We start from the raw sequence: 27,632 nt of genomic DNA on the forward strand, positions 1-27,632 counted from the left end.
GCGTATGGCTTTTCGCAAGGAAAAGTTGAGTTTACCAAAAAGGCTGTAGTGTTCTTATGCTTCTGCCAGACATGAGCCTAAGAACTATGCTGTCTACTCAATGCATAGTACTAATTTGCAAAAGCCCAAACAGGTTTTTTGACAGCCTTTATGCTTATAGTATACTTGAGCCTGCCTTATATACAAAGAGAGTGCCTTAAGGCTGGTGTCTAGACAGGGCCTTGTGTTTCGGCAAAGGGAATTAAAAGCAGGCTCTGATGTCCCTATATTTGCAGACAAATCTTTCTTTTTGACTACTTGCCTCTCATATTTAATGTAAGATGTTACATTTCTGTTGTGTCCTGGGATGTGTGAAGATAAGGTGTTTCAGGTGTTGTTTGTCAAAGGACGTAACTATATTGTGGCTTGGCCAAGTGCCAATGATGAGATGCTGCTGTAAGGAATAAACAGTGAGACTGCTGTTCGTACACAATCCCATTCAATGTCTCAGGCTGTCATTGTAGTAAAGGATTGTTCTGACATTATAAATCATACAAAGGCAGCCCAGTGAACTTGACCTTCTGAAGTCTAAGACAAAATGACGATCTGTTTTGTGCCCTGAGTATGGATTTGGAGAGTCTGAGATGTTGATTCTTCAGTTATGGTGAACTGTAAATAAATTGCCCTGTCTTACAAGGCAGCAGTAGTAGGACCGTTAGTAGTTAATAGATTTGTATTCGCTGTATTAACCTTACTCCAAATTTCAAAGGTATGCTGCCATTTGCTACCATTGGAATTAATGCCATCATGGAGCAAGTTACTTGGGTAACGGCTATGTCAGGATTGATACAGTGTAGGTTGTATTGCAAGTGTTAGTTTGTCAGACGTCCAATGTAGTTTGTTAATATAGCTATTTGTGGTTTGTTATTCACTTATTTTAAAAATGGCATCAAAACCTTGGTCTGTAACAGTAAGATTCCTTATTCTTTGATGGTAGGTCAAAGTCACTTTATTAGGAAGATGTATACTAGATGCTTAATGCAAAATATATAAGGGAGTGGGAGGCAAATGCACTTCCCAGCCTTCAACTCAAACAACCAAGCTTTTAAGAGATTTAAGACTGAAACCTCAAGTTCATATTTGGCTGGTGTATTTTATTCTTGGCAGTAAATTGTGCAAAATAGGTAGACATGAAATGCTGTTTTGCTGCTTCACGAAGGGTAGTGTCTTGGGTCTCAGAAATATTCAGCTTTTGTTTTCAGATAATCTGTATTCCCTCATCACTGCTTTCATCATTGAAAATAGTTCCCTATAGTGCTCCTCCATCCTTCATCTACAGTGCTTTTTGCTGTTGGTGAACGGCAGGTTTAGCGTTTTGAATAATAGGCTGGGCCTCAAATGGATAACCTCTATCCATTATTCATGATAGATCTCAGAGTAGCCACTGTACAGCACTGACAACATTCATACCTTTCTACTGTAATATGAACTGTAAATGATACAGTGATTGATAGACTACAGATGACCTTTGGTCATTTTTATTAATTCCTGTTGCTGAGTTCTGTAACTTGTTTTTCATTTCTTATGCTATGGAATCACTGCATTTTTAAAAACACCAGCTGTCCAGAGCTGGGAGAAGCTCTGAATTTACTGCTTGTTGTCTATTTATATTCTTTGGACCATTTCTCCTTCCTTTTAGGTTAATAGTTGTGTCATCAGTGAATTCAGTGGGATCATAACAGGCCTCTGGTATGTATCTAGAATAATATTAGGTGAATGAAATAAAATGTGGTTGGGGGATTCTGTACTGTGGCTGATTGCGAGTAGGGCTGTGGGGAGTTCTCCTCAACAAAAGCAGGAGAAGGAGCGGATGCTTGCCTTTTGCTCATGGCCTGTTTCTGCTTGCCTGGTAGGTTAGTACAAAAAGTTGATTGAAACAATAGGAGGGTTGAGGTGTTTTGGTGTTTTGTTTCCCACCTGGATGCATAAGAGAGTTTAATTGTATAATCATACATTATGTATACTGTGCTGTGAAGAGCCTCATATGCAAACTTAGTATTACAGAATAGACTGAAGTTTTAAGAGCATTTAAATCAGTGTACTCAGTGTCCTACTGGAGAAGTGTTTTCTAAAGTCCAAAATGAGAAAATGCACTTTAATTTTGCATGTGTTTTACTTCCAGAGTACATTTGCTTGTAAGCATAGTAATTTGAGTTTTTGCTAGTTTGTTTGAGAATGTGCTGTAGGTACGCATCTACAGAGACTTAGTTCCGCACTTGAACATTCTGCTTACCAAGAGTTCACACGAAGGGCATATTTAGAAAAGAAGAATAAAATTTAGCCAGACTTCAGAGAAATCAACACTGGCCCCTGTACTGGAAGACAGAAGAGGTTGGGGGGGATGTTAGTTCATGAAAACAGCCAAAAGTAACTCACAATTGGAAAATGAGCAAGAAACGTCTCTTGCATAGGAGACCTACATGAACTCTGCGTTGCAGGCTCTGCTGGCGGCATTGTCTGCTTTATAGCGATGCTGCTCCCTGACCAGTATGGGTCTGGTGGAAGGGACCCTTAATGCAAATGCAATGATGTCAGCCAAATGGGTATTTCTCCGGGGTCTTGTGCAGAGGGAGAGGATTTTGGCTGTAACTACACAAACAGCAGCCTCAGTGGGTTATCTGTATCCATAATGACAGTCCTGTGGGTGTCCGGTTTTGGCTCCTGTCACGGATGTAGCCTTGGGACTCTTGGCATGAGGATCCTCGCAGGGACACCATGGCTGCTCTCCTCATCAGAGCTGTGAGGCAGGGCTTCTTGATGAGGGGGTGGCATGGTGTTGGCTAGTGTCATAGCTATGCCACTACTCCATTACGGATGAGGGTGCTGTTATATTTGGTGTTTGTGCAAGCAGGGAACAAAAATATTTGGGTCCCCCACCACCTGTGCTCACGAAGTTGCTTCAGTCACAGGCATTAAACCAGGAAATCTCTTCAGATCCCTTCTAGGGAGGGAGCTGTGGCAGGCTTTTGCCATATGCGCTGCAAGCATTCAGGAGACTGAGCCCAACGTGTGGGGTTCCCAAGCAGTCCTGCCGGCACACCTGAACCCTGATCCAGCTGCTGTGCCTCCCCTGGCAGCCCTGGGGCTCCAGGCACCGCCCCCCAGGGAGCCCTGGTTCTCCTGCACTTGCATTCGCGTAGCTGAAAGTAGAGCTGTTCTCCACTCACCAGTCCACCTTAACAGAGCCTTACTGGCCGACATATTTTGTTGATCAGTGTGGTTCCAACTCTGTAATAGTATGTAGACTAACCAGATGGAGGCTTGTACCTCTTGTGATTGTAAAATTAACCAGAATCATTGATAGTTATGAGAGTGATGATGGAGACCCAGGCGCTGTCAGAACGATGTGCTTTGAGGCATGCTTAAATCTGTTAGGACAATGTTTCGTCTTAGTGCGTGCTTAGTACACAATTTAACAACACGGCAAAGCGTGTACACCTCACTCTCAGCTGTGAGGGTGGGTAAGGGATGGAGATTAATCACTACTGAATTTGACTCAGCAAAGAAGGGGCAGGTCCTGCTCCACTCAGAAGCACATCCAAGAAATTTTAGTCACAGGTCCAGCTGGTTTTTGTTTGTTTGTTTTGTGTGTTTTTTTGTTTGTTTCTAATAGGTCAAAACAGGATTTTCTCACTTTCTGAGTAAAAGAAATTTTTTGAATTGGAACCTAGTGTAAGAATTCCAGGGAACTGGTGAGAAATTTGTAAGAAACTGCTGGAAATACCAGCGGAGAAGGCAGTGCCATCTCTATTCTCTTCCTGCCACACAGCCCACAGATGTACTGTAGATCCCTGTTAATTTACATCACTGACCAAAGGACCCATTTAAATGAATGAACTCTGTGGATTAATAAGTGCAGAGGGGGAGGAAACCTGCATTACAAAAGGTGCTTTGTTCTTAGTTGTGGAGAGTAAGAGTTTAGTTTGATATTTCATAACGTAGCACTGACTGCTGTGTGCTGTATTTGTAATACGCCCCTAGTAACATGAGATCGCACCACAGATTCCTGCTATTAAATGGTTATTCAGACATGTTGTGCTACCAGCAGCATTTTGCTTGCATGTGAATTATTAGGTGTTTGAATTAGCAAAATGTGGATTAGCAGAGGTTTTGCTTTGTTAGTGGTACAGCAGACACTTTAGCCATTTGGTCGTCAGCTACAGTTGTTCTGTGTTTGACCTTCTCAAAATACAATGCCTTCTAGTGCCTCTGTAATTAAACATCTGTCATGGTTTTCAAAATGACCTGTGGGTTTTCTTCTGGGGGGAGGATACAACAAGCCCCTGCTTTTAGGGAGAAAACTGGTGTGTGTAACAGCAAAACGTATTTTGACCATTTTTGCAGGGGGGCAAACTTAGGAGATCAGCAGCTTTCTTCTCCCTTTTGGCTGATGTAAATAAGCAGTGAATTTATTGAGACATCCGGCACAAAACTGGTGTGAGAACAGAACTTTGGGCCTCATGTGGCAGCTTGAGCAGATGGGTGCTTCTTACTATTTCTTAAAAACTGAAATGACAGGGAGATTAGGGTTTAAAAATCACAGCTTCTGTCGCATGCATTAATTAAAGGGGTTTAGTGTAGTAATTTTATCTTATTGTTCTAAAGCATACGGTCAGCTACTTTCAATTTTTAAAAGTGCTCAGCCCTTCTCTGGGAGCCACGGCTGTTTGTTCAGTTGAATTCCTTCTGATTAGAGCTCCCTGAATAGTCATTGCCTCCACATACTGAGACCAGCTCTGTTTTCTCCATGCTACGCTGATAATGGGGTCACTGGGAGATTTCTGAATTACAAGTTCTAACCAAAGTTACAGCCCTTCAGGGGTGCTTCACTGCTCAGCACAGGCTGATGTGCCTCAAAGTACCATTGGAGCACTTGGGGTAGTGGCTCATACATTTCGACTCCTGACTTGTTTTGCTCACAGGGGAAGCAGCACTGTAGCAATTTTGGTTATTTCCTGTCAGGTCCAAAATATCATCATATTTTTAATATGGAAAGAAGTTGGAACCCAACCTCTGTAGTGATCTCGCAATACTAGCATTTTTCTTTTCATTTTTAAAATTTTCTTCTAAGATACGCCTGCAATAGCCTGTCCTTCATCAGTTTTCCATGCAAAATATAAACCTGCAGATTTTTCAAATCTGAAGGTGGCATGTATCAAGAGTGGCTTTTTAGCAACCGTGGATAGGAGTGGTGCGCCTCCTCTGGGGTCTTAAGCTGATGGGCTGTGACAAGGTCGCTTAAAGAAAAAGGCCCTTACTGTAAGTGTCCTGCAAGTTTTATTTAAAAAACGTCAGTCCTGTGGATACTGTGGATTTGTTGCCATTCTTGCTTTTCCCAACAAAACTTAACATTCTCTGGAAGCGCAGATGTTCGTGGAATGAACTCCTTCTGGGGAATTAACTAATTAAGAAGGCCGAGCTTCTGCGTTCTTCCAAACCATGTATCCCGAGGCTGTGGTGTGGTGTCAGGGCTCTGCCTTGGCAGTGCTTGATAGACATGTAGGTTAAGACTGGGGCAATACCTGTAACCATCTTCCAGGCTGGTGATTGGTGCTGGAGTTCAGCAAGGGAAAAGGGAAGAGCTGCCAGGCTTACAGCTTTCCCTGTTTTCCCTTTAAACTGATGATCAGGAGACGTGGTAGAAATGGCATCCATTTCCAGCAATTTGCTGGAGAGCCTGTCCTGGGTACCAGTTCAGGGAGTGAGTAGGCAGAGGTGATTTATCCTTTCCATCTCTGGCCAGCATCGCCTGGTAAACATGGGCTTTGCATCTCGAGTATGCAGATATTGTCATCGGCTCTGAGATTGTCTTAGTGATGAGTAGTAAAATGATGATCATAGAATCATTTTGGTTGGAAGAGACCCTTAGGATCATCAAATCCAAACATAATGTAACTCTAGCACTAAAACTTTTGATGAACACAAGTTGTGTGTTTTTCTCTCTCAAGTTTTTGTTGGTTCTATCTATCTAAACTATCTATCTAATCTATCTATCTATCTATTTATTGGCCAAGCTGGGAAGTGCCACTCCCAGCAGCTGGGAGCAGCACCTCACAGTAACTGAGTTGTTTTTCTTTATTAAGCGCTACAGCTCCCTGTAACAAGCTATTAAGCTGTTAGAGCAGGCTGATCTATCTTTAGACTGTATTGACTCATTATCACCCTGAGTCTTCATGTCACAGAAGACAGGCCACACCAAATAAGGGATTTATTAGATCCTCTTAGATGCAGGAAGGAGCTTGGTAGAAAAGGTAGGTTGGCATCCTCAGCAAGACAATCTCAGTGAAAGGGCTCTTGGTAGCATGTTTCTGGCTTTGGGGGAATGGAAAACCTCCTCAGATGGTGTTTCAAAGAGAGGTGAGACTTGTTCAGTGGTGGATCTCCATTTTGAGGGTGCAGCCATCTCTTGCAGAGAGAACCTGCAGGATGGAGAAAACTAAATTGGCAAGAATTTGGGCTTGAGGAGACTGGCAGAGAGAGAGAGACACACTCTTCACAACCCTGCCTGGTGCCTTTCAACTTGGATTATAAAACTTGTCAGCCTAGAATTTGGAAGCAGCTTTTACTGAGCGTATGCTGATGCGTTAAATTTCTCATACTTAATTTTAAAAGGAAGGCTAGACGAATTTCATGAAAGCTACTTAAAATGAGTCTAAGATCCAAATACACATATTTTCAAAGTACTGTTTGTAGCAGGGTGACATTATAATGTTTCGATCACTGCTTTCCACAGGAAAAAAAATAATATAATTTCTTGTGATTCACTAATGTTATTAGACAAAATATTGTGTTGTTTTTTGTGGATTTTTTTCAGCCTAGTAACAAGATGACTCAGATAGTAACCTGGATAATTAGGTTACATAGAAACAATTTCTATTAAAAATTTAGTTCTATGTTCTTAATGTTACAACTTAAGTTTGCTACCAGTAGTAATGGGTCAGTTTTGAACCAAAATAGGGTATTAATAAAAAATGCAGCTCCATTTGAAAGGCACTTCTCATTGTAAGCACAGGAGTACAACACTGCAGTAACAATGCATGTTTTAGGTAAACAGAATGAAGTGTTTTTAGAAGAGCTGCTATGGTACTTGCATTTTTACTTGTTTGAAAACAAAGATTGTATTTCACCACAATATTAAAATTACTACATAGTCTTAAATGTTTAAAGTTTTTTCTGTTGAGAAGGTTTCCAGGGTAAAACTCTTATTTCACTTTGAAGTCCAACCAGCAAGGAAACATGTAGTATAATGCATGTACCAGAAATATTCAGCAGTATGAAGTTCCTGGTGGCTTAATTGAAGTCTGAATTTTACGTTTGGGATGAGGGAGCATGAATTTTGTGGATAAGAGTTACTGCCTAAAGGAGGTTTTCTGACTTTCCAGAAGTGCAAATATAATTCATTGAAAGTATAAAAAGAGTTGAGGAAAAACTGAAGAGTGGTGTTCAGAGGTGTGGGGTAAGGAGAAAGGCAAAGAGAATGTAAAGTGCTGTTCATTCATTTTAAATTTACCTTTTTTTTTTTTTTTAAATGGCTGGGACTGGTTTTGCCCTACATAATTACATAATTATGCTTCAGCTAGTTAACTTGAGTGGAAAGGAGGAATATAACTAGGTTACAAACTCTGATCTAAATATACAGTTGTAGTAAATGATGAAGACTGGGTATGATCATCAGAATGGCTGTTGTAACCATGCTACATCTTCAAAAACAGGCAGCACACCAGCTTTATTAAGTTCCCTGTCCTGGCCAGGGCAGGTGGTCAAGGAACCGCAACTGAACTTAAGCCAGAGACTTTACGTGGGGAGTTGAGTCACGTAGGTGACAAAGCTCAGTTAGTTGGAGCTGAGACATTAATTTCTGATTAATAGTACTCCTCTTCTAGAGGACAGGCAACTTGAATCTCAGAAGGATTGAATAACTTTCTCATGGTTGTTTATGGGACAAAAATGTGTAGTACAACCAATAACTGTAACTTGGAATGTCTTTGGATGCCTTTAACTGCAAAGCCATCCGCTCTCTGAGTTAAACTTTTTTTCTTGTGAAACAGGGAGTGGGGCAAGACAAAAGGACAGAGAAAGGCTACTGGTGAGTGGCAAGAAGGATGTGTTCTCGAGATACTTGGAAGCATGTGGGGGAAAGAGCTCCAGAAGGCACCGTTGTTGTTTTGACTAAGGCAAAACCAGATGTAATGAGGTTTTCCACAGGCTGGATAATTCAGAAGGATAGACAGGAAAATTCAAATGGGAAGGGTAAAGGAGAACAACATTAGGGTGAAGTCCTTTTGCGGAAACTCAGCGGAGATTGAAAGATTGACTCAGCCCTTGTAGCTGGTTAAAGGTGTTTGTTGCCGAATTCTGCATGGTGCCATGGAGGGTGGCTTTCACACCTGTGACCTGAATCACAGACCACTGAAATACCGAAATCATGCGAAGGATTCCCTTCTCAGGGGAAGTCTGCTCACAAACCTCAAACAAAATGAAAAGAGGTACCTCATCATGTCCAATTTCTTAATTATAGACAAAAGAAAACTTTAAAGGCTCTTTGTAAAATAAAAAAGGAGGGAGGGGAAGGAAGTCGTTGTCAGTAAGCTTGGGAAAGTCAGTATTTCATCAACAAATATACAAAATTAAGACAGAGCCTTGGAAAGTCCCTAGTAAGCTCTGTGCTCATTTATGCTCTGATTTTGTGCAGGGATCTTTTGTTCTGTAATGATGGGAAGAACTATTATGTGAATTAAACCTAGATCTTTAAACCAGGCAGCTTTTTTGAGAATTTAGCTTGAAAGTGATAGATTTTGTTAAACTTTCATAAGGTATCTTTAAAGCACATGTTCTGACTTTGCTACGGTTGCTCTCGGTTCCCAAAGGATCAAATGGAAAAGTGTTGGTAGCATGAGGGAAGAGTCGGTGGTTTGTGCTCATTCCTCGATAGGCTGAAATGGAAAATAGATGCCAATCAAGTGCATGTGGATACCTAGTAATGGGTACCACTTCCACATTTTTTCAGAATATGATGAAATATATTTGTATTCTGAAAGCTATGCTGTATGAATGAAAGCATATGAAGTATGTTTTAATGCTAAAAAGTGGATTACCCCAAATTCTTGATTGCCTTAACAAACCTAGGTATTTCTGTCAGACTCCTTCCCCTAAATCCTTGTGGTTTGTGGTGGTGGTGGTGTTGGTGGTGGTGGTGGTGGTGTTTTTTTTGTTTGTTTTTTTTCCTGAGAACAAAGAATTGTCTCCATTGTCCTACTCAAGGTCTGTCTTAGGCTTGAAGTTGAATTCACAGCATAAAAACGTACTTTTTTTTTCCTCAATGAGTTTAAAAAAAATCTGAAGCTTTTTATTCACATGCCCTCTGCAAATATTTTAAATTTAATAGTATGTTGCTGCAGCATCTCAGCTTGCCCTCCTCTGACTGTTAACCAGTGGTTTGGAGTAATTTAAAACTGACTTGGTTGCAAATGTTGGATACCATCTCCATAGATACCTGCTTTCTTGTGCACGTCCCTGCTCATTGGTTTGTCTTCCTGTTAGTTTTATGTAAGTGAAGCTTCTCCCACTCCTACAGCACTTTTAAAAATCTGCAATAATATTCTCTCAACACTCGGCAGGGGAAGGATTTTCCATTTGTGAGTTCTTTGTGTTTTGTTCTCCCACGTTTCTGTATTTCCCCCAGTGGCTGCACAAGAAGTTGAAGCGATTGTTTCCTATGGAGAGATGCATGTGGGCTCACTGATTACCCCACATCAAGAATGACTCTCTGAAAAGAAACATAGAGATTGACACGACCTCATCCTACTGCTGACTGCCCAAACTCTGGCCTGTTTTGATGAGATCTTTCTACATAGCGGGAGCACCGAACAAAAGTCAAAACCTCCGTGTGGGACGTTTTGTTTCCCTAAACTGGATGCTTTTCTACCATCTGTAAATGTGGTGCTTCCTTTGAAGTAACCTGTATTAGCCTGTTGGGGTGTATTATTTCAAGGGAGTTTTGATTTTAAAGAAAAAAGGTATAATATAGCACATTATGTAGAAAAGCCCATCAAAATAGTGTACTTCCTGTCTCCCTGGCAATTTCTCTACTTACACCCCAGATCACTGGACCAGACACAGCTTCAGCTGTGGGAAGGATTTTGTTCTCTTTATTTTCTTAGTGGTTGCAGACACTTCAGCCTAACCTGAAGTGAATTGCTCATTGTCGTTAGACACCTTGGTGCACCTCAGTCCTGTGGGAAGCGTTCGAGAGGATGGAGCCCCCCTGTGCCCCTCAGCGCTGGCAAGTGTCTGCTCTTGGTCACTGTATGACTTGTGTGTCCCTGTCACACAGAGACTTAACTGTGTGTACAGTTTCTGTTATGGATGGCAGGGGAGATCAGAGATTTCCCCAGGGTGGGGACCAGGTTTCCCAAATACACAGTTGGTAAACGGTGTAATGGGAAGATCTGTGGGATGCTGGTGGCCCCTTCTCAGTCCTGCAGTGAGTTATCTTTTGGTGCTGGTGGCTTTGTGTGTGTGCGTTTGCCTTTAAATAGTATTATTATTATTACTATTTTATTTCTATTTTTTCCTCAACTTGGAGGCATTCCCTGGTGCAGAGGACCCAACTGAGGCTGCAGGTGCTGGTGGCAATTCACAGGGTGGGATGTTTCCACCTGCACTGGGTTAGCCACGCTTAGGGCTGGTGGTCCTAAAGCGGTGGTTGTAGGAACACTCTCACCTGCGAGGTGTGTTTTGTTGTTTTGTGGTGTCTTTTGTTGTTGATTTCTGGTTTATTCTTGTTCTTGTTGGTTCGTTTTTTGTTTGCGGGGCGGGAGGGGGGCGTGTTTTTGCGCTGTGGGTAGGGTTTTGGAGCAGGAGGCCCGGACGGCACCCCGCCTAACCCAAGGCGCAGACAAGAAGGCGCTTTAGCGAGGGGTGGCGGTGCAGGGCGGGTCGGCCCAGCCCCTGCAGCGGCGGCGGCTCATCCGCTGGGCGGCGGCGCCACCTGGTGGCGGCGGAGGGAGTGGCCGGCGCCGTGTCCCCCCCCTTCCCTTCTTCCTCCTCCTGCTGCCGGCCTGCTCGCCAGCTCTGCGATCCGCAGCTGCCCGGTGCCTGCTCGCTGCTGAGCCAGGGACTGACATCGGCATGCGGGGAAAATAACAGCGCCTTTAATGAGACGGAAAATACCGGAGTTTTCTTGTAGGCAGTGCGCAGGGGACATCCGATTTCACTGCGCTCTTTGGCACACGGGAGCTACGGCAGTGTGTTCATGGGAGGAAAAGGTCAAATATGTGGCACATCATGATAAATTCATAGGGTGAGCTTTTAATAGGGAACACAAAAATGATCAGAGGGCTGAAACACCTCTCCTGTGAGGACAGGCTGAGAGGGTTGGGGTTGTTCATCCTGGAGAATGTTCCAGGGAGACCTTAGTGTAGCCTTTCAGTATTTAGAAGTGGCCTATAAGAAAGGTGGGGACAGACTTTCGTTGCAGTAGGAAAGGGGGTGATGGTTTTAAACTAAAGTAGGGGAGATTCAGCCTAGACATGAGGAAGAAATTGTTTACAATGAGGGTGGTGAAACACTGGCCCAGGTTGCCCAGAGAGGTGATAGATCCCCATTGCTGGAAACATTCAAGGCCAGGCTGGACGGGGCTCTGAGCACCCTGATGTAGTTGAAGATGTCCCTGCTCATTGCAGGGGGTTGGTTTTGATGAGCTTTGAAGATCCTCCTAACCCAGACTGTATTATGATTCTGTGATTTTATGCAGATGAAGGTGCCAAGGTGAAGTGCACCTTAGTAGTGCTAAGAGCAGAGATAGGTAACTCTGTGTAACCTCTTGTAACTGCTTTGAGTCACTTGAGAAGCTATGTGTTTCTTTTGACTAAAGAACTAGAACTCAAATCAGGTTCATGCAATGTTTGTGCCAAAAAGAGTGGTTATCACCTGGACCTTATGTATAGTCAGGTGTGCAGGTGGATTAAATAATGGATCAAATGCATCTTAGTGAATAGATTTAGAATGACTCCAAGGAGGATTTTCAAAATGCTTTATTTCCCTGACATTGCTCTAATCTGTATCTTTACCAGAGTAGTTGTGGTTATAAAGTACTTCTTCGTGTGATGCTACTGGGGGGACATACATACACACACACACACACTATGCAGTTGTTTACGTTTCTCTTTTTGGAAATATCTGGGCAAACATCTGTTGTTTTTTTTTTTTCTTGTTTTTTTTTTCTGCATGATTTTCTGCTATTTAAGAATGTGAATTAACCAGATTGATTTCTTAAGCCTGTTCTTCCTCAGGCGAGTTTTATTTCTGCCTGGAAGCAGTCTTTAGGAGTCAACTGTGTTTGGGATGAGGGGGTGGATAGCGTGCCTTTTGTAACAGGAGGGAGTGGATAAATGGCAAGTAAATGATGTAGGTGATCTGAGGAGCTCTGTCTTTGTTGGTAACTTAATCCTTCATTTTATTTTTTTCCCTGTGGAGTTTTATGTGCATAACAACAGACCCTGCAACTGATACACATCTCTGGTGGTAGCGTGGGGAGGTGGTTTAGTTGCCTCAGTTCCCCTTGTTTCCCCTCAGTGCATTGTTCAACCTGCTGGAGCTGCTCTGCCCAGACCCGTTGTGTGCTGCTGGGAAAGCAGATGGCCCTCCTGCTTTTCCAAAAACTCAGGACCTGAGCGCTGGGGAATAATTAACACTTGAGCTCCTCAGACGGAGAGGTGTCAGTACTGCTTCTTGCAAAAATACACCAGGCCACAGCTCTTTCCCAAGAATAGATGCAGCTTGTTCCTTGTTCCCAGCGGGATTCTCCTCCATCCCGACAGGTTTGCATGTCTGAGGAGAAAAGATTTGTTCTAAAGTCGCAGGCATCTTTCTGTTTCTGGACACCTCATAGACAGCTTATCAGCAGCATTTTAAACTCTTCCTTTGTTAATCTCATGGCAGTCATGGGGATTTTTCATGCTGCTTTTTAGGGGCTCGCTCTCAATATGGAGGCAAGAGGTGTCAGTGAGGTTAGCTGAGCCTCTCACCCAAAATGGTGTTTGCAGGCTGCTGCAGGTACATGTGTAGAAGTTCTTTTCTATCGAATCAAGTTTGTATGTTGCCATTAAACATACTTCTCTACTTTCTGGTAAAGTGCATAACAGAATGAGGGCTGGGAAAGGAAAAAAAAGATCGGTAATACTTTCCAGCCCTTCTGAATGTGTTAGGGTTTTTTGTTTGTTTGGTTGGATTTTTGTTGGTGGTGGTTCTTTTTGTTGTTGTTTGGGGTGGTTTTTTTTTGTTTGTGGTGGTGTTTTTTCGTGTGGTGTTTTGTGTGTTGTTTTCTTTTTTTTTTCCAAGTCCTTTTGAAAAGGAGAAATTCCAAATTAAGCCAGCCTGTGGCAGTGTTTTTCAGCATTTCTTTCGCTTCTGCCTTTAAGCCTTGGTGCTAATTGGAAAAGTTGCAAAGCTTCCTATGTACTATATGCAGTAGTTAGTTTCAGTATTTAAAAATGTTTTCGTGTTTTAACACAGCTCTTATTAAAATGAGTGTGTGATATAAATAGTCATGACTCACAGGTACAGAATTACTATTTTGTTGTCTGTGAAGCTTATTTTAAAAGCCATGTGTTGCCATTGCCATTTTTCAAATTAATTTGATTTCTCCTCCCCCCCAACCCCCCCCCCCCTTTAGCATAACAATGTTTTTATTATTTGAAAGATTCATTAAAACACACAGCTGGTTCTTCTTTCTTCAATACATCTTAGAGACATCCCCTTGTCTCCTGACCTTTCTGAGCTACATCGTGCACCGTGGGATGATTCTCATCTGACTTCCTTCCCAAACAAGCAACTTCCTGTCTTTTTGAAATGAGAAGCTTATGCACCGGAGATGAAGATATGCTGGAATTTATTTATTTTCTCTTTAAAATTACATCTTAAAAGTTTGGTGTGTGGGTTTGCTTTTTTTTTTTCCTCTTACTTACCAGATTAGTAAGACTTTAAAAAGTCAGAATTTAAGCGAGACCAGAACTTGGGTGCTCTCATGAGCTCTCAAAATTTACCTCTTGGTATAAATGGAAAAGTGTCAGGAAAAAAAATCTAAAACTCAAAATCCCTTTTAGAGCACATTTTGCCTGCAGGCAGCTGCCCTTTCTGCTGCCTTGCTGGTGGCCATAGGTTCCAGCCTGCTTTGTCTGTCAGCTCTTCAAGGGGATTATGGAAGTTGCCAGTAAATGGCTGATGTCTTTAGTGATCTGAGTAAGGCTGTCACAGGGTTGTTTCAAGCCAGGTCTGAAAGGCCATTTACTTTGCTGGAAGTGCCTCCTGTAGTTATTGTTACCGTTTCCACTGTTCCTACATAAAGGGGCAAGGGAGGACACTGGAAAGAAAAGGAAGGGGAAATGAAAGGCTACTTATCTAGCAATTAGCCAGACTGCAAATACCCCTGCCCTGTGTGGTCAGTGGCAGCAGATGCTGCTCATGAGGAGCTGGGTCTGGCAGGCAGGGCCTCCAGATTCTTTTCTTGAGGCCTTTGGCCCAGCCCTGCAGGTTTTGTGTCACGTGTGCTGTGTTCGGTGTGGTTCAGCCTCGGTACTGAGTTGGTGACCTTGGCCAAGTGACCAGAGGCTGCCGTCAGGCCTGCAGCTGCAATGCATCCTCCCTGGGAGCTCTGGTTGCCTTTGGTCCATCCGGAGCAGAGCTGTTTAAATCAACTTGTGATCTCAGTAGCTCAGTAGCCTTCCTGTATCTTGAGGGAACTCTGCATCCCACACTCACCGGGACTTGGTTCCTCACCTGTCCTGCCGCATCTTTGTGGCACCATGTAATGGTGATAATTACGATGCAGCAATCTCACCCCTCACCAAGGGCATCCAGTTTCCAGTGGCGATAGTTCAGTCTGTCCAGCCTATGTTGTGGATTTGATCTGACTTGCTTCTTCTACTTTTCCAGCCCTATTTTTTCCATTCGCTTTCCAAACTTCTTTCCTCTGAAAACTTGAAAAAAAAAATAATACAAGGAAATATATTTCCTGCTCAAGTACTGTATACCTAGTGAATCTTTAAATACCCATAATACTTATAATCTAAGCTCATCTTTCTGTGATGTGCTGCTGTATTTTATATGACTGACATGCACAGTAGCGATCCATGACTGCCTGGAGTCTCTGAATAGAGCCACCGGCCATGGTAGCGTGGCCTTTGGTAGGAGAGACAAGGTAAATTAGGCGATGCAGAGATCCTTGTTTTCATAGCTGTGCTACCTCTGTTGCCATACTGGGTTTGCTGGCTGTAGCTTAGGTATTTCTGCAGAATGCTAGCCTGGAGCACAGCTGTACCCTCTGTTTTTAGACTGAGTAGCTCTAGTAAAGGGCATTATGATGTATGGCAATATGCTATCCACGCTTAATAAATGACAGGAGAAGTGAAGTATTGGATGAGGAATGTTAAGCTGTACGGGGTGGCTGCCAGTCCACAGTCCTGGCCTGGAAAGCTTTTCTCCTTAATGTACTTGAAGGAGGAGGAACAGGTGGATGTCAAAAAGATGCTCCAGGGCAGACATTGGAGCAAGTCTGACTGTTGGAACAAAAGGGAAAATCTCCAGGAAGATTTACAACTGTTTGGGTCTATGTTTGGAGTGGCTGTATAGGCAGACTGCCACTTACTTTCAAAAAAAGACCAAAAAAAAAAATAGCCAACTTGAGTCATAATTTTCCATCTCCTCTGCAAGTAGTTTTGATGCATCAGTTGTACTTCTCTTCCTGTGCCTTAAATTAAAAAAAAAAAAAAAAAGCACAACACCAACCCAAAAGCCAAAAAACACAACACCCCCTACTCAAATCCTACCCTCTCAAATTTAATTATGTATCCCGCTGTGTTAATGGTCCGATGCCCTTTCTTTTTCCTCCTTCTACCTGCACCAAACTTAACAGGCAGGGCCACACACGCAGAACTGCCTGGCAGCTACAAAGCGTACGGGAAATACTCTGCTTAGGTTTTGGACCAGTTCATACAGTACTGCTATTAACTCTGGCATTACGACAAAGCTGTGTTAGAGTCAAATTGGTATCATCTGGCCTAATCACTTCCTAATTTTGCAGAGCATTCCAGAGGTTTTATATCCCATAACTTTCTTTAAATATATTGTGAGCAGCAACATTTAAGGCAATGCCAAATCATACAGTTTTCATTTGGACAAGCAGTCCCTGCAAGTGTTTTTGTGTTGGTCCTGTGTATTCAGCTCTACCTCTAATATATCCATGATTTATAGATAAGTAGTTACCATTCCCTCACCACCTTCTAGCATTCAGACAATGATGTGGGACTGTGAAGGTACCTATATGTTAGTGCCTTCTGTCTGTGAGGGGGGGTGTTAGACCCTTTTTTCAGCATTTACTTGTGCACTTTGATGTTGTGTTTCCTAAAGGAAGAAAAGCAGGTTTGGAGTTTTGTGAGGTGGGGATGGAGGTGCAAAAGCTGTGTGTAACATGGGCAATCGAGTTTGGCTTCTTGGTGCCATGCTTTGCCTGGCTATAGCTGGGGCAGCCCTGCATGAGATGGGAAGACCCTGAGATGCTCTTGAAGCTCACAGGGTCAAGAGTGGCGGTGGGACATAACTGGGAAATTCAGTCCCAGAAGGGGCTGTGCTGGGGCTGCGAGCAAGATGCAGCAACCAGCTGGGGACTGGATGGCTTAGTTGCAGCCTTGTTGTGTGAGGCTGGACAGACCAGTGTCACCTCCCCTGCAACTCTTTGTTTAAAGGACAAACTTTATTCTCAACTGGCAAAAGCCATGCTGAGGTCTTAACTACCCTTAGGTCAAGCTTGTGTGGATGAAGGGTGGAAAAGGCACTTGGAAATACTGTGATACAGGAGCTACAGCTTTGCCTGCAGATAAGTAGACGTTGTTTTGTGGGGCTTTTCCTCTGCTGCTGGTCAGAGATTACCCTCATGTACCTTTGTGAGAAATACAGAAGAGAAAGGGTTGGTAAGTCATTGCTATCTCTGCCACTGCCCAAAATTCCTATGCACCATGTACACAATGACTTATAAACAAATCTCACTGAGGAGGTACAGCGAGACATGATGAACACTGGAAGTGCCATGTCTGTGACACACTGCCAGCAGCAACCATTTTACCCACACAGGCACTTTCACTTTGTTATGTGCTCTGCTGTGGATGCTTTCCTTCTTCACCCTCAAATAAAGTCTGTGTTGACTCTGGAAGGGCTGATACCTGGGAGAGAGATCCCAAAGCACCTGGTGCTAGAAGGAGAGTTTGCCTTTAGACTTTGGCGCAAAGCTTGTTGCAGTTGATGTGCGCCTGTGCGAAGGTGAGGGTGATGAAAAGATACTATGCGAGGGGAGAGTGGAGTGCACATGATCTTGCAGCCAGTTGGCCTTTGGAAGGCTTGTAGCATCAGTACCCTAGATAACAATAAAGCCAAATACTCTTTAAGGAAAAAGTTATACGCAAGTAGCTGGAAAGGAAAAGTTTGCGGTGAACTCTCAGCTTTTTTTTTTTCATCTTGCCTCTGGTACCTAATAACATGCCTGACAGATTTTGGAGCCGATACCCTTTCCCACTTAGTTCCTCCATTACTACTTTGGTGCCTATTCTCTATTTAAAGTGCTTGAAATTCCAATAATCTCGCTGGCCTTTGCATCTGTGGCTGTGGAGATGGGGGATGGGTTCAGGCCTCCCTTTTTTTTTTAAAAAAAAAAAAAAAAGTAAAAAAGAAGTGGTCCTTGAAATGTGACATAACTCTAAAGCATTTCTGCTGTGCAAAGGAATTTGTAATTTTACTGAGCCAGGGAATACCTTGTAGAAAGGGGTCTTTTGTGTGCTATACCATAACTGTTCTCAGACTCAGATTTCACTCATCTTAAAAGGTTAAGTTTCAAATTCAATCAACTAAAATTTTGGTGTTTTATTTCCAATCACTTTGGTGACCTTTCAGATTTTGTCCAAAATGCAAAACTAATGCAATCAGTATCTCTGATGATAATAACAATAAAAATGTAAAATAATTCCAGTACCTCAACATGTGCTGTGGAGAACTGTGAACAAACTTTATTGAACTAGTTAGATTGTTGCCTATTCATGTTTTTTGCTGGTTGGATTGTAAGAGCTCAGTGGGTTTTGTTTTTAGGAGCAGCAGGTGTCCTCCCGAACAATGCCAGAGAGATTAGTCAAATGGGGACCAGGGAGCCGTGGGCTCGGCTGGCCTGTCCCCACTTTCACCCCCTGCAGTGTCCCCCAGTTCTGCAGAGGAAAAGAGGTGAACAATATAATGAGGCCCTTCAGCTATTTGCATGCTCAGGGCATGGTGGTACTATGTTTTAAGTGTTCAGCAACGAGGGTGAGGAGTAACTTGGGGGTGAAGTTAGAAATTGCAGAGGGTAAAGTTAGTGAAATGAAGCAAACAGGACTTTGGAATAAATCCGTATGTTGTTGTTCCAGGAATAGAGGGAAGCCTGAAAACAAATGTGCAAGAAAACCAGCTGAAAAATTGCATGGTCTTTAAAAAAAAAGTTGAATTTAGGGCTTTTAGCACTAGTCATGTGATCATCATGGCAACAATGGTAGTATTGTTTGTGAAGAAAAGAGTGGGGTGAAAAAAAGCTACATTTTGTTACTCTAAGGTGCCTAGAAGAATTAAAATTGCTTTGGTCAGATAGTAATTTCCCCTTCCTGGGCCCACTCCCAAAAAAAAAAAAAGGATACAAAACTGCGTTTCTTCTCTCTCTACTTGTGAGATCATGCTGTTTCATAGTCTGCATCCTTTTCCAAGAAATACTTGGTTGAAAGCTGACAGTTGCCATCATGAATCCTTGGCCTGAAACTGTCAGCCATGAGATTAAAATGTCAATGAGAAGTCATTTTAGGAACTACAAGGTCTCTAGATGTAGAAGAGGAGAGTGGAGACCATGAATGCAAACTATACCACAGGGCTGCTAGTTCTGACCGGTAAACCTGCGATCTGGGTTTATTTGCTGAGGATGAAAGTATAGCATTGTCAGAAACGTATGGCTGATGGTGTGGAAGTGAAAAGGTAACTCCCCAACATCTAGCCACAAAAAGAAAAAATAAAGGAAAAAATAATGTTGAAGAATAATAAAGAAAAGCAGTGCAGTATAAACCAGAAACATCTTGCTCATGAGTAGACAGATGCAGGACTTCTTGGGACACCTGGGACTCATTCTTTGTGTGCTGCTGGGCCATAGTGCAGGACAGCATTATTCCCCTTCCTTCTCCCCATCTTTCTCCCTTCTTCCCTTCTCCCCTCACAGAGCCACAGGGAAACCTCTGCGGGACAGGGTGAGCTGGCTGGTGCAACCTCTGTATCAGCCAGCATCTCAGTCTGAAGAGCTGTGTTGGGTTTCTGCCCTGTTAAAAACCTCAGACCTCAGCCAAAACCACTCATGGTTATATCTAAAATTAGTCTGAGAGGAAGCAGGGATGTTAGTTGATCGTGTGCTTTCTGCCCTTTAGCATCACCCTCTTACCTGCCAGCCTGTCCCGACCTGCAGTACTGACTAGTCTGATCCTTCATCATCTCTTTTTCTGAATTATTGGGGAGCTGCGGTAGCTGCATCTGAAAACATCTAACAACATGTGAAGCAAGATGAGCTTTTCAGATGAGAAACTGGATCTTGTATCAAAATAGCATCAGTTTTTATTCCCAGTATCTCATTGAGGCACGTGGCCTTGTGCTGTAAGAAAACCTAAGAGGGTTTGTAAGAGTTGTCTCCCACCTCATGCCCTCTTTCCACGTTGGGGATCTGCCCAGTGAAGTAGCTAGAGCAGAAAGCAGGGGAGCTGGCCGATGCTGTGTGATGTGTAAAAAGTAGATATGCAGGCAGCTAGAACAGGGGACATGGCTGCTGGAAGATAAATCATCCTCTGCAAAACAGATACTGGGTCAGCCTGGCCTGTGTTCAGATGATAAACCTACTGCTAAGGAGTATCACGGACTCACCATTGAGCACTCCAGGAGTCTTTTCCTTAGCTAACCACATAGGGAATTAGTATGAAAGTAAGGCTGGTTTTGGTGTATGTTTGCAATGCAGTTGTAGTGTGTGGGTATTAGTGTACAAGGGGGTTTGGTTTGCTGTGCTGGTAGAGTGAAGGGAAGGAGTAAGTCATGCTTTCTGCCTCCCCGTGAAAAGAATGGATTTTTATCATGCGTTGGTAATCTGTGTTTTATCCATAGAGGTTTTACAGCACAAGTGGTGTTCCACCTCTTCCCTTGACATTTATTCTGCCAGCTGAAAATACACAGAATTGAGTTGTTTCTTTTTTTTCTACTCATCATGAGTTTTCCTGCACGCAATTATATCTGATTGTTGTGATAGACTCCAGTGCTCAGGATGACATAATTCTCTCCTTTGGAGCTTGGTGCTCCTGGGGAGGCTGCAGGCATTGGGCTGTCACCTTCCCATCTTCCCTCAACCATGTGAGAGACACTTAAGTCTTCATCTTTATTTTCTGGTTGGTTACTTTTCTGTTGCAGTTCTCTCAGCTCCTTCTGACTTGTCCTGTTTGCAGATCTGCACAGATACACAAGAGGCATGGAGTATTTTCATTGGACCTTTCTTTCACAGGACAAGAGAGTCTGATTTTCTGCTGCAGACCTGTGTTTTGCATTTTTTCCCCTGCTGTGTCTTGTATTGTGCTTACATATTGCTTCTACATATTGCCTGATAGTATAGTATATATATTTTGTTATATATATATGTGTATATATATATATATGTGTGTGTGTGTGTGTATAAAATAGTGTGACCAGCATGGCCATCATGTCTTCTTCAGAGGGGTAGTTCTATTTTTATTTTAAATTCTGTAATGCACACTTTTATTTGTGGAAGTTAAGCTGAAGAACCTCACCTAATACACTTGTATTTAACTTGCCATCTATTGTAACATCTGTTATTTTCAACATTGCTGCTTCCCAGATTCCGCCCTCCCACTGCTTGGGTTTTTTTTGGAATGTTTCCCTTCACTTGTCTTAGCCTGCCATTTTCCAGAATGAATCTCATTTGATTATTTCAGACTGCATTTCTATTCTCTCTAAGTCCCTGTGCGTTATTTCCTTGTCCCCGTTATTGTTGCAGCTCCTCCAAATGCGATATTTCCTGGAGATTTAAGTTAGCGTGCTGTCTAGAGTCTCTTCTGGATCATTAAAGAAAATACCAAGTGAAATAGGACCTAATACAGCTCTTGCAATATTGCACCTTTTTCCAATGTGATCCTTTGCTTTTATCATGATTTATTTGCAGCCAGTTTTCAAATGGAGACATGGCATTCATCTCAAAGTGCAAATCACTATCAAATGTTTACTAAAAATCAAACACATTACATCTGCTCCTTTCCCTTCAACTCCTAGTGCTGTAAAGCTAGCCAGAAAAGGGGCCGATTTCTAGCCAGTTCTGCTCTTCTGAATAGAAATCACAGTTCCATTGTCCTCAGGCTTGTAGCCTGGTTTACTTTATAGGAAGCCTCATGAATTAAAACAGTTGTGCAGCCCATTCTGAAATTTGGTTATGTGGAGAAACAGAGCTGGGGAGGAAACAAGTAGAGTTTATGCCTGTGAGGAGGAGAAATAGAGAAGAGAGATACGAGTGTTTGGGAGAAGGGGAGTCACTTTTATCTGCCTGTGTAAGATATGTAACTGAATGATGACAATTAGGTAAATTTTTGAAGAACTGGTTGAATCCCTGAATGTTCCTGTGTTTCTGGACCATGGTTTCCCATACAATTAAGTGCTTCATGCTGTCCTGCTTTGCGCTCCTGTGATCTGTGATGCTGTTGATATTTGAAGCTATGGACAGGTCGAAGACATGAGGTGGGATCAGCAGTCACCTCCTGGGTGAGAACCTTGTAAAATGTATCCACTTCAGCAGACACCCCTGTGTAACACTTCAGGGATGTGGTAAAAGAACCTCTCTCATTCTTTTAAGTGCAGCAGGTAAACAGCTGTTTTGTGTAAGAAACAAAGGAATTGAGGCAAGTGTGAGGAGATGATAGGGGTTGGAGGATAAAAAGTGAGAGCATGCTTAGCCAAGAACTCTTTCAATGAGAAGTGTGAGTTATAGTCCCTAGAGATCATGGAAAAGGAATCCCGTTCATGGTTTTTTGCTTTGACATGTCCATAATAAAATCTCAAAAGTTTCTGGTGACAGTAATGCCTGCACTGTGCGGGTTAGAGCAATATTTTATACCAGTGATTTAAAGGGATTGTTAGTACCCATTTTCAGCTGGGGCAAGCGGCTGGGAGCAGGCAGAAATAAATTTAATCTATTTTTCTAAAAAGGCTCTGCCTATATTATTGGGTCACATACTGACTTCTCTTGCTCTTTCCTGCATCCCCTCTTTCCCCCTGGCATTTGCTACCTGCTCATAGTCGAACGGGACCACAACCTGTGATGGGGAGTGAGGCACATAGTGATGTTTCAGCCTGGGTGTCAATATCTGGAGTTTCAGGTCCCTGGTGGGGAGAGCAGGATGGGGCTGGGGAAGAAGTATGAGTTGGCCTACAGGTGGAAAACATGTCTGTCCACATCTTGGGGAAGCGGGTAGAGCTTGTTTGTTTGTTTGCTTGCTGGAAGTGCAGCTTGAACAATTAACACAAATATTGCTACTGAAAATTGGATCTAAGCTTTCAAAATTATTCCTAGTATGTTCAGTACTGTTCGTATGAGACATCAGAAAAATTGAATCTAGCAAGACATTATGAAGAGTTGTTAGAAGCTATACCTTCAGCATTAGGGCAACTGCAGCCCTAGATACACCTCAGAGATGCCTCCATCGTTTTCCTGCTCCGTGCTACATTTTCCACCTAGAAAATACCTTTGTCTTTTGTGGCTGCACTAAAGTAATAGGGCTGAAAGGACTGTAATAGTCACCTCTGGGTTTGCAGTCCCAGACTTTATACCTGTGGCTATTGGGGCACATGGGACTGTGGTCTATGTCTCCACTTCCTCCTGCTCCCTCCCTCACCTAGCACAGACCTAAATTGAACAGTCCAGACCTAAAGACCAGGCCCAGTGCCCAGATCTGTGCCACGTCACTCTCTGTTTGACTTTGTCCTCTTTGCAGAAGCAGTGCAGCACGTAGGTTTTTGACCAAATCAGAATGCATCAAGGAGTGTCCAAGGTACGCAGAGCAACCTGGGACTCACAAGCATTTGCTGGTGTGCCCCTTTGTCACTTCCGCACAGGTGGACCAAGGAGCAACCGGAGCCTCCTGGCTCCGCAGACCCCCGAAGCGGGGCTGGTCGTGGTCCCCCACCTCCCTCCTCTGCCCACCCTGCTCAGCATCACCTGTAGGTTGGTTCAGTCTCTGCCGAGTACTGCTACAACCCAGTGATTTGGTTTTGCGTTGCTTTATTATTTACTACAGTGATCAAAGGAGCCACTACTTGTGATCATGAAGAGAAGCCTTAAAATCTTATATAAGAGCACAAATACTTTGGACTTTGGCAGATGTGCTTTGAAAATAACACAGATGTGCAGTGTCAGATTTCACCACTGCATGCGGTGTCTTTGTTTGAAACTGTAAATTTGGCTAGAAGTGCTGGGCACATGCTTTCCCAAAGCTGTGCCCCCTGCAACACAGGAAAAAAAGAGTTTCTAGGTTGTGGTGTTTTTTTCCCCCCGTGAATTTACACCCGTGGAGAGTTTGAAAAGAAAATGATCTTAACAGAGTCAGCACTCGGCCCTGCAAGGCTGCAAATCTATGGGTTATTTTTAGCCTAATTACTTCAAATTAAAGAAAAGCTTAAGAATTTTTTTTTTTTGCTTCAATTGAAGGCAAGGCTAAATAGACTTTATTTGCAGTGGAACTCCAGTGAAGACATGCTTCTTCCATTGTGCTGTACAGAATAATGCCTGTGGCGCTGCACTGCAGTAACAAACAGCTCTTGATTTTCTGAAGTGCTGGCTTTTATGAATTGATGTGAGAGGATATGCAGCTCTAGAGCAGTTCACTCCTTTCCCATTCTCACCCCTCTTACAGATGCAGCAATCACTTTGGACTGGTAACATTTTAGATGGAGCATTGTCTCCTTCCACTTGCCTGGCAGTGGCTCATTAACTGCATGTTAATTGAAACTGAAAGTTTGTCAGATGATTTCATTCAGTTACGTGTTAAGTGGTTTCAGTGGAGTAAACCTCAGTGCTGTGATGGAAATCTCCGTGGAAGTGATTTGTGATCTGATTTGGAGGGATTCAGTGGCTTCATCAGTGGCTGTGACGAGGTCGGCATCGCAAGAGCTGGCAGAGGTAGCCAGAGCTCCCAGCAAAACAGATCCGACTCTTCTCTTTCCCTTTTAAATGGCTTTAATTACTGCCCAGTATGCCTCTCCAGGACGTGTGTTAAGCTAGATAAATGTACTCTGGAGGGCTGAGAAGCGAAGAAGAAGATGAGAAGAATCAAAAGTGTGGTTTGAATTCTGTAATCTACATGGCTGAAAATATTGAACTCCTTATCTCTCAGTGGATTGAGTGGTCATAAAATGTTCCTGAAGTTTGACTCACACGTAAAAGTATGTTAAAAAAATGTGTCTGCTTTAAACTAACGGATGGAAAATTCAAAATTTACATCATTCATAACTCATCTGGTACTCTTGGCCACTGCAAAAGTCCCTCTTAAGTGAGCAATTTATTCTATGTGCTGTGCCTCCTTATATGCTTTTTTTTTTTGTGAAGCCAATTTTTATTGCTGACTTATAAACCCTTTGAATATAGGGGCTTGTAATGGAAGTACTGACAAACCTTTAACTAGGTCAGTCTTATCTGGCTCCATTATCTTTGCTTTTGTTAAAGCTTTAAATGGTTGCATGTTTGTTTATTTTTCTTGCAATCCTGGAATTTTAATATAGGTATATTCCTGAATTGTTCTTTCTTCAAAATGTTGGGAACATGCAGCATTAGAGAGTTTATCCAGACTTTGCAGTCATCTTTGAAAGTAAATTGAACTGTTGTGTCTTATTTCAATATTTTCTTGTTTATAGAGTACATTTAGTCTCTAGCTTGTCACTACAATACTAATACCAAAGTTTGCATTTTCTCCTGCTATCTTATTCTAATCTTGAATTTTGCTCAGTCTTTTGGGCTCCTTCCTGCATAAAATGACAGTGACCTTTTTTTTTTGGTTTGTCCCATTCAGATGAAAAGCCATACCGCTGCAACTTTTCTGAGGAGGAATCCCCGATGGTAACATCTCAGTTGGATGAACTCCCGAAGCTGGGAAGCCACAATTCCAGACAAGATGAGGCCAGGGAATCTAAGCCAGAGATTCCTGCCCTTGTGTCAGCACTGGAGAGCACCAGCAAGGAGCCTTTTTCAAAATACCAAGATCTAAAAGGTTCTACAGACGTAAAGATGCCAGCATTTCACCACAGCCAAGGGCTCCCTTGCTGTAGTCGCATTGCTAGCTTTGCCTCAGGTGTGAGCCAGGCATCTTCAAACATGATCATGGATTTGAAAACTTCACTTGAAGTGCAGGCTAGTCGTGCTAGAGAATATTTGCTGAACTTACACAGGGAGCATCCTCTGATAGAAAAAGGTGCTGAAGCTCTAGAGGTAGCTCCGCTCGATTTGAGTGAAAAATCAACAAGGGATAATTCATGCAATAAAAATCTGAATACATCCTTGCAGGCTGCTTTAATTGTCTACCCATGTCCTTTCTGCAGTCACAAGACCTACTACCCTGAAGTCCTGTGGATGCACAAAACAATTTTGCACAAAATCAGCTGTAACTCCATGGCCCCCCCTTGGGTTCAACAGAATGGATTCAAGAGTATTAAAAACAACCTGGTCTTTCTGGCAAGGAGTGGGCGTACCGGCCCCCCTCCCGTTCTGGGCGGTAAGGAGTGCCAGCCTTTGCCCCTTGCCAGATTTACACGCACTCAAGTGCCAAGTGCATCGCCGGGGTCCAAAAGCAGCTCTCTCTCCATCGGGATGACTGCAAAATCTGGGAGTACCCATCAGTCAAAGGACAGTCATGCGTTTGGCCACTGTGGTCCGTGCTTATCAGGCCTGGATGGGTACAGACAGCCCAAGCTGAACCATTCCCAGGAGCAATACAGCATAGCAGCACAACAAAAAAGTAAATATGAAGCAAATTCCAAACTTATGCAAATGGGAGCGTATAAAAGAAGCGTAACGCCTACTCCGACAGTCATATCCAGGCCTAGCACACAGCCCACCAACAGTAAGCAAGTGGAAAAGTATGGGGTTCCCCAAGGAAGTCCTAGTTTTGCCTCTCCAGGTAAGCAGTGCGTGCCTGACTCCATGAAGGCCAAATTCAGCCCGCCGCCGCAGTATCATCCTCTGTGTAAAAATGAGCAGTACGCTAAACACGAAGAGCCACTGGTGCCTCAGAGGGAGTCTCACACGAAGGCTGGGAATGAGATGAGGACACTGGCAAACTGCACAGCGGCAGCGCGAGCGAGCCCACTGTTGCAGCCCCAGCCCACCGCCGTGGGAGCTTCTCCGGCTTTACACTCCAGCAAGCAGGATCTGGGATCAGACGGGCATGAGAAACGTTTGGACGTTTTAAATATCTTTAAAACATACATTCCAAAGGACCTTGCTTCGTTGTACCAAACCTGCGGTGCCAACAGCCCTGTCCTGGATCATGCAGGTAAGATTTTCACAAGCCCTTCCATAGCTGAGGGTGCGGCTTGCTCCCGCTTCATTCGGAGCCACAACACGCTGTTTCACGGTTTCTTCCTTCTCTCCCTTTAACAGTTAGGATTACAAGTTCATTGTTTTTATCATTTCTGGATAGGCTTGAATAGGTTTGTTTACCGATCTCTAACATTGCAGCATCCCCTCTTGTTCACTGTGTGACATTTCTGTCGCAGGTTAAATGTGTCTGGTTCCACCTGGAGTATTACTGTTCCTTTGTCCCCTCGCTTCACGTGGGCTAAAGTTACATAGCTGTGCTGTCACAGGAGTCATCACAGGAAGATCCCTGTGTGCTGGCACACATCATAGTCCTTTTGCTTCGGGCAAAGTAAACATTCTCTGGGGCTTATCTGTGATGTTATTTTGGAGGTTTTGTTCAATTTTGTCTGCAAACAAGTCTCTACAACAGAGAAGGATGATTACTCGTCAGCGTCCTTTGTCTTTCTTGACAAAAGTCTTAAGATCTTCATTGTTCATATCAAAGACTGCTGTTTTTTTCAAATTATTCATTTGATCCATTTGTATTTTTATAGTTAAAAAGAGGTAGGGCTGAATATGCGCTTACTAATTCACGTAAGCAGAAAAAGCAGTTGTGCAAATAGCCAGTTTAAAAGTTCAGGGACTAAAAAGGTATCATAGCTCTCCTGTCTCCTGCCAGTCAACTGCCATGTAAAAGAAGAACTAAAAAAAGAAAAAAAACACCACCACCTTTGGGTTTTCATTCAAAACCATACTTTTCTGATTATCTGCCAGAATTAGTTTGTCTCAGTGGAAACTGAAAATCACACTGATTTATCACTCTTGGGCTGGAGGGGGTGGGTGTGGGTGTAGGGCAGGGGAGAGAAAGGGATCCATGGTCCCAGTTCTCACCATTTGTAGACCATCCCATTTTTTTTTTTATATACTCTTCTTCTCT

At 43.0% G+C, this 27,632-nt stretch overlaps 1 protein-coding gene across 3 annotated transcripts in view; it reads left to right on the forward strand.

Moving 5' to 3' along the window:
- The window catches only part of ZNF516 (zinc finger protein 516), a 105,106-nt gene that overhangs the window by 63,222 nt on the left and 14,252 nt on the right, over nt 1–27,632 (forward strand). For all 3 annotated transcript variants that reach the window (XM_065053009.1, XM_065053007.1, XM_065053008.1), the window contains exon 3: nt 25,191–26,669. In XM_065053009.1, the coding sequence (XP_064909081.1) occupies nt 25,191–26,669 (1,479 nt within the window). The remainder of the gene's footprint in view (nt 1–25,190; nt 26,670–27,632) is intronic.

The sequence above is a fragment of the Columba livia genome, chromosome 2 (genome assembly GCF_036013475.1).
Source record: "Columba livia isolate bColLiv1 breed racing homer chromosome 2, bColLiv1.pat.W.v2, whole genome shotgun sequence".
Taxonomy (NCBI): domain Eukaryota; kingdom Metazoa; phylum Chordata; class Aves; order Columbiformes; family Columbidae; genus Columba; species Columba livia.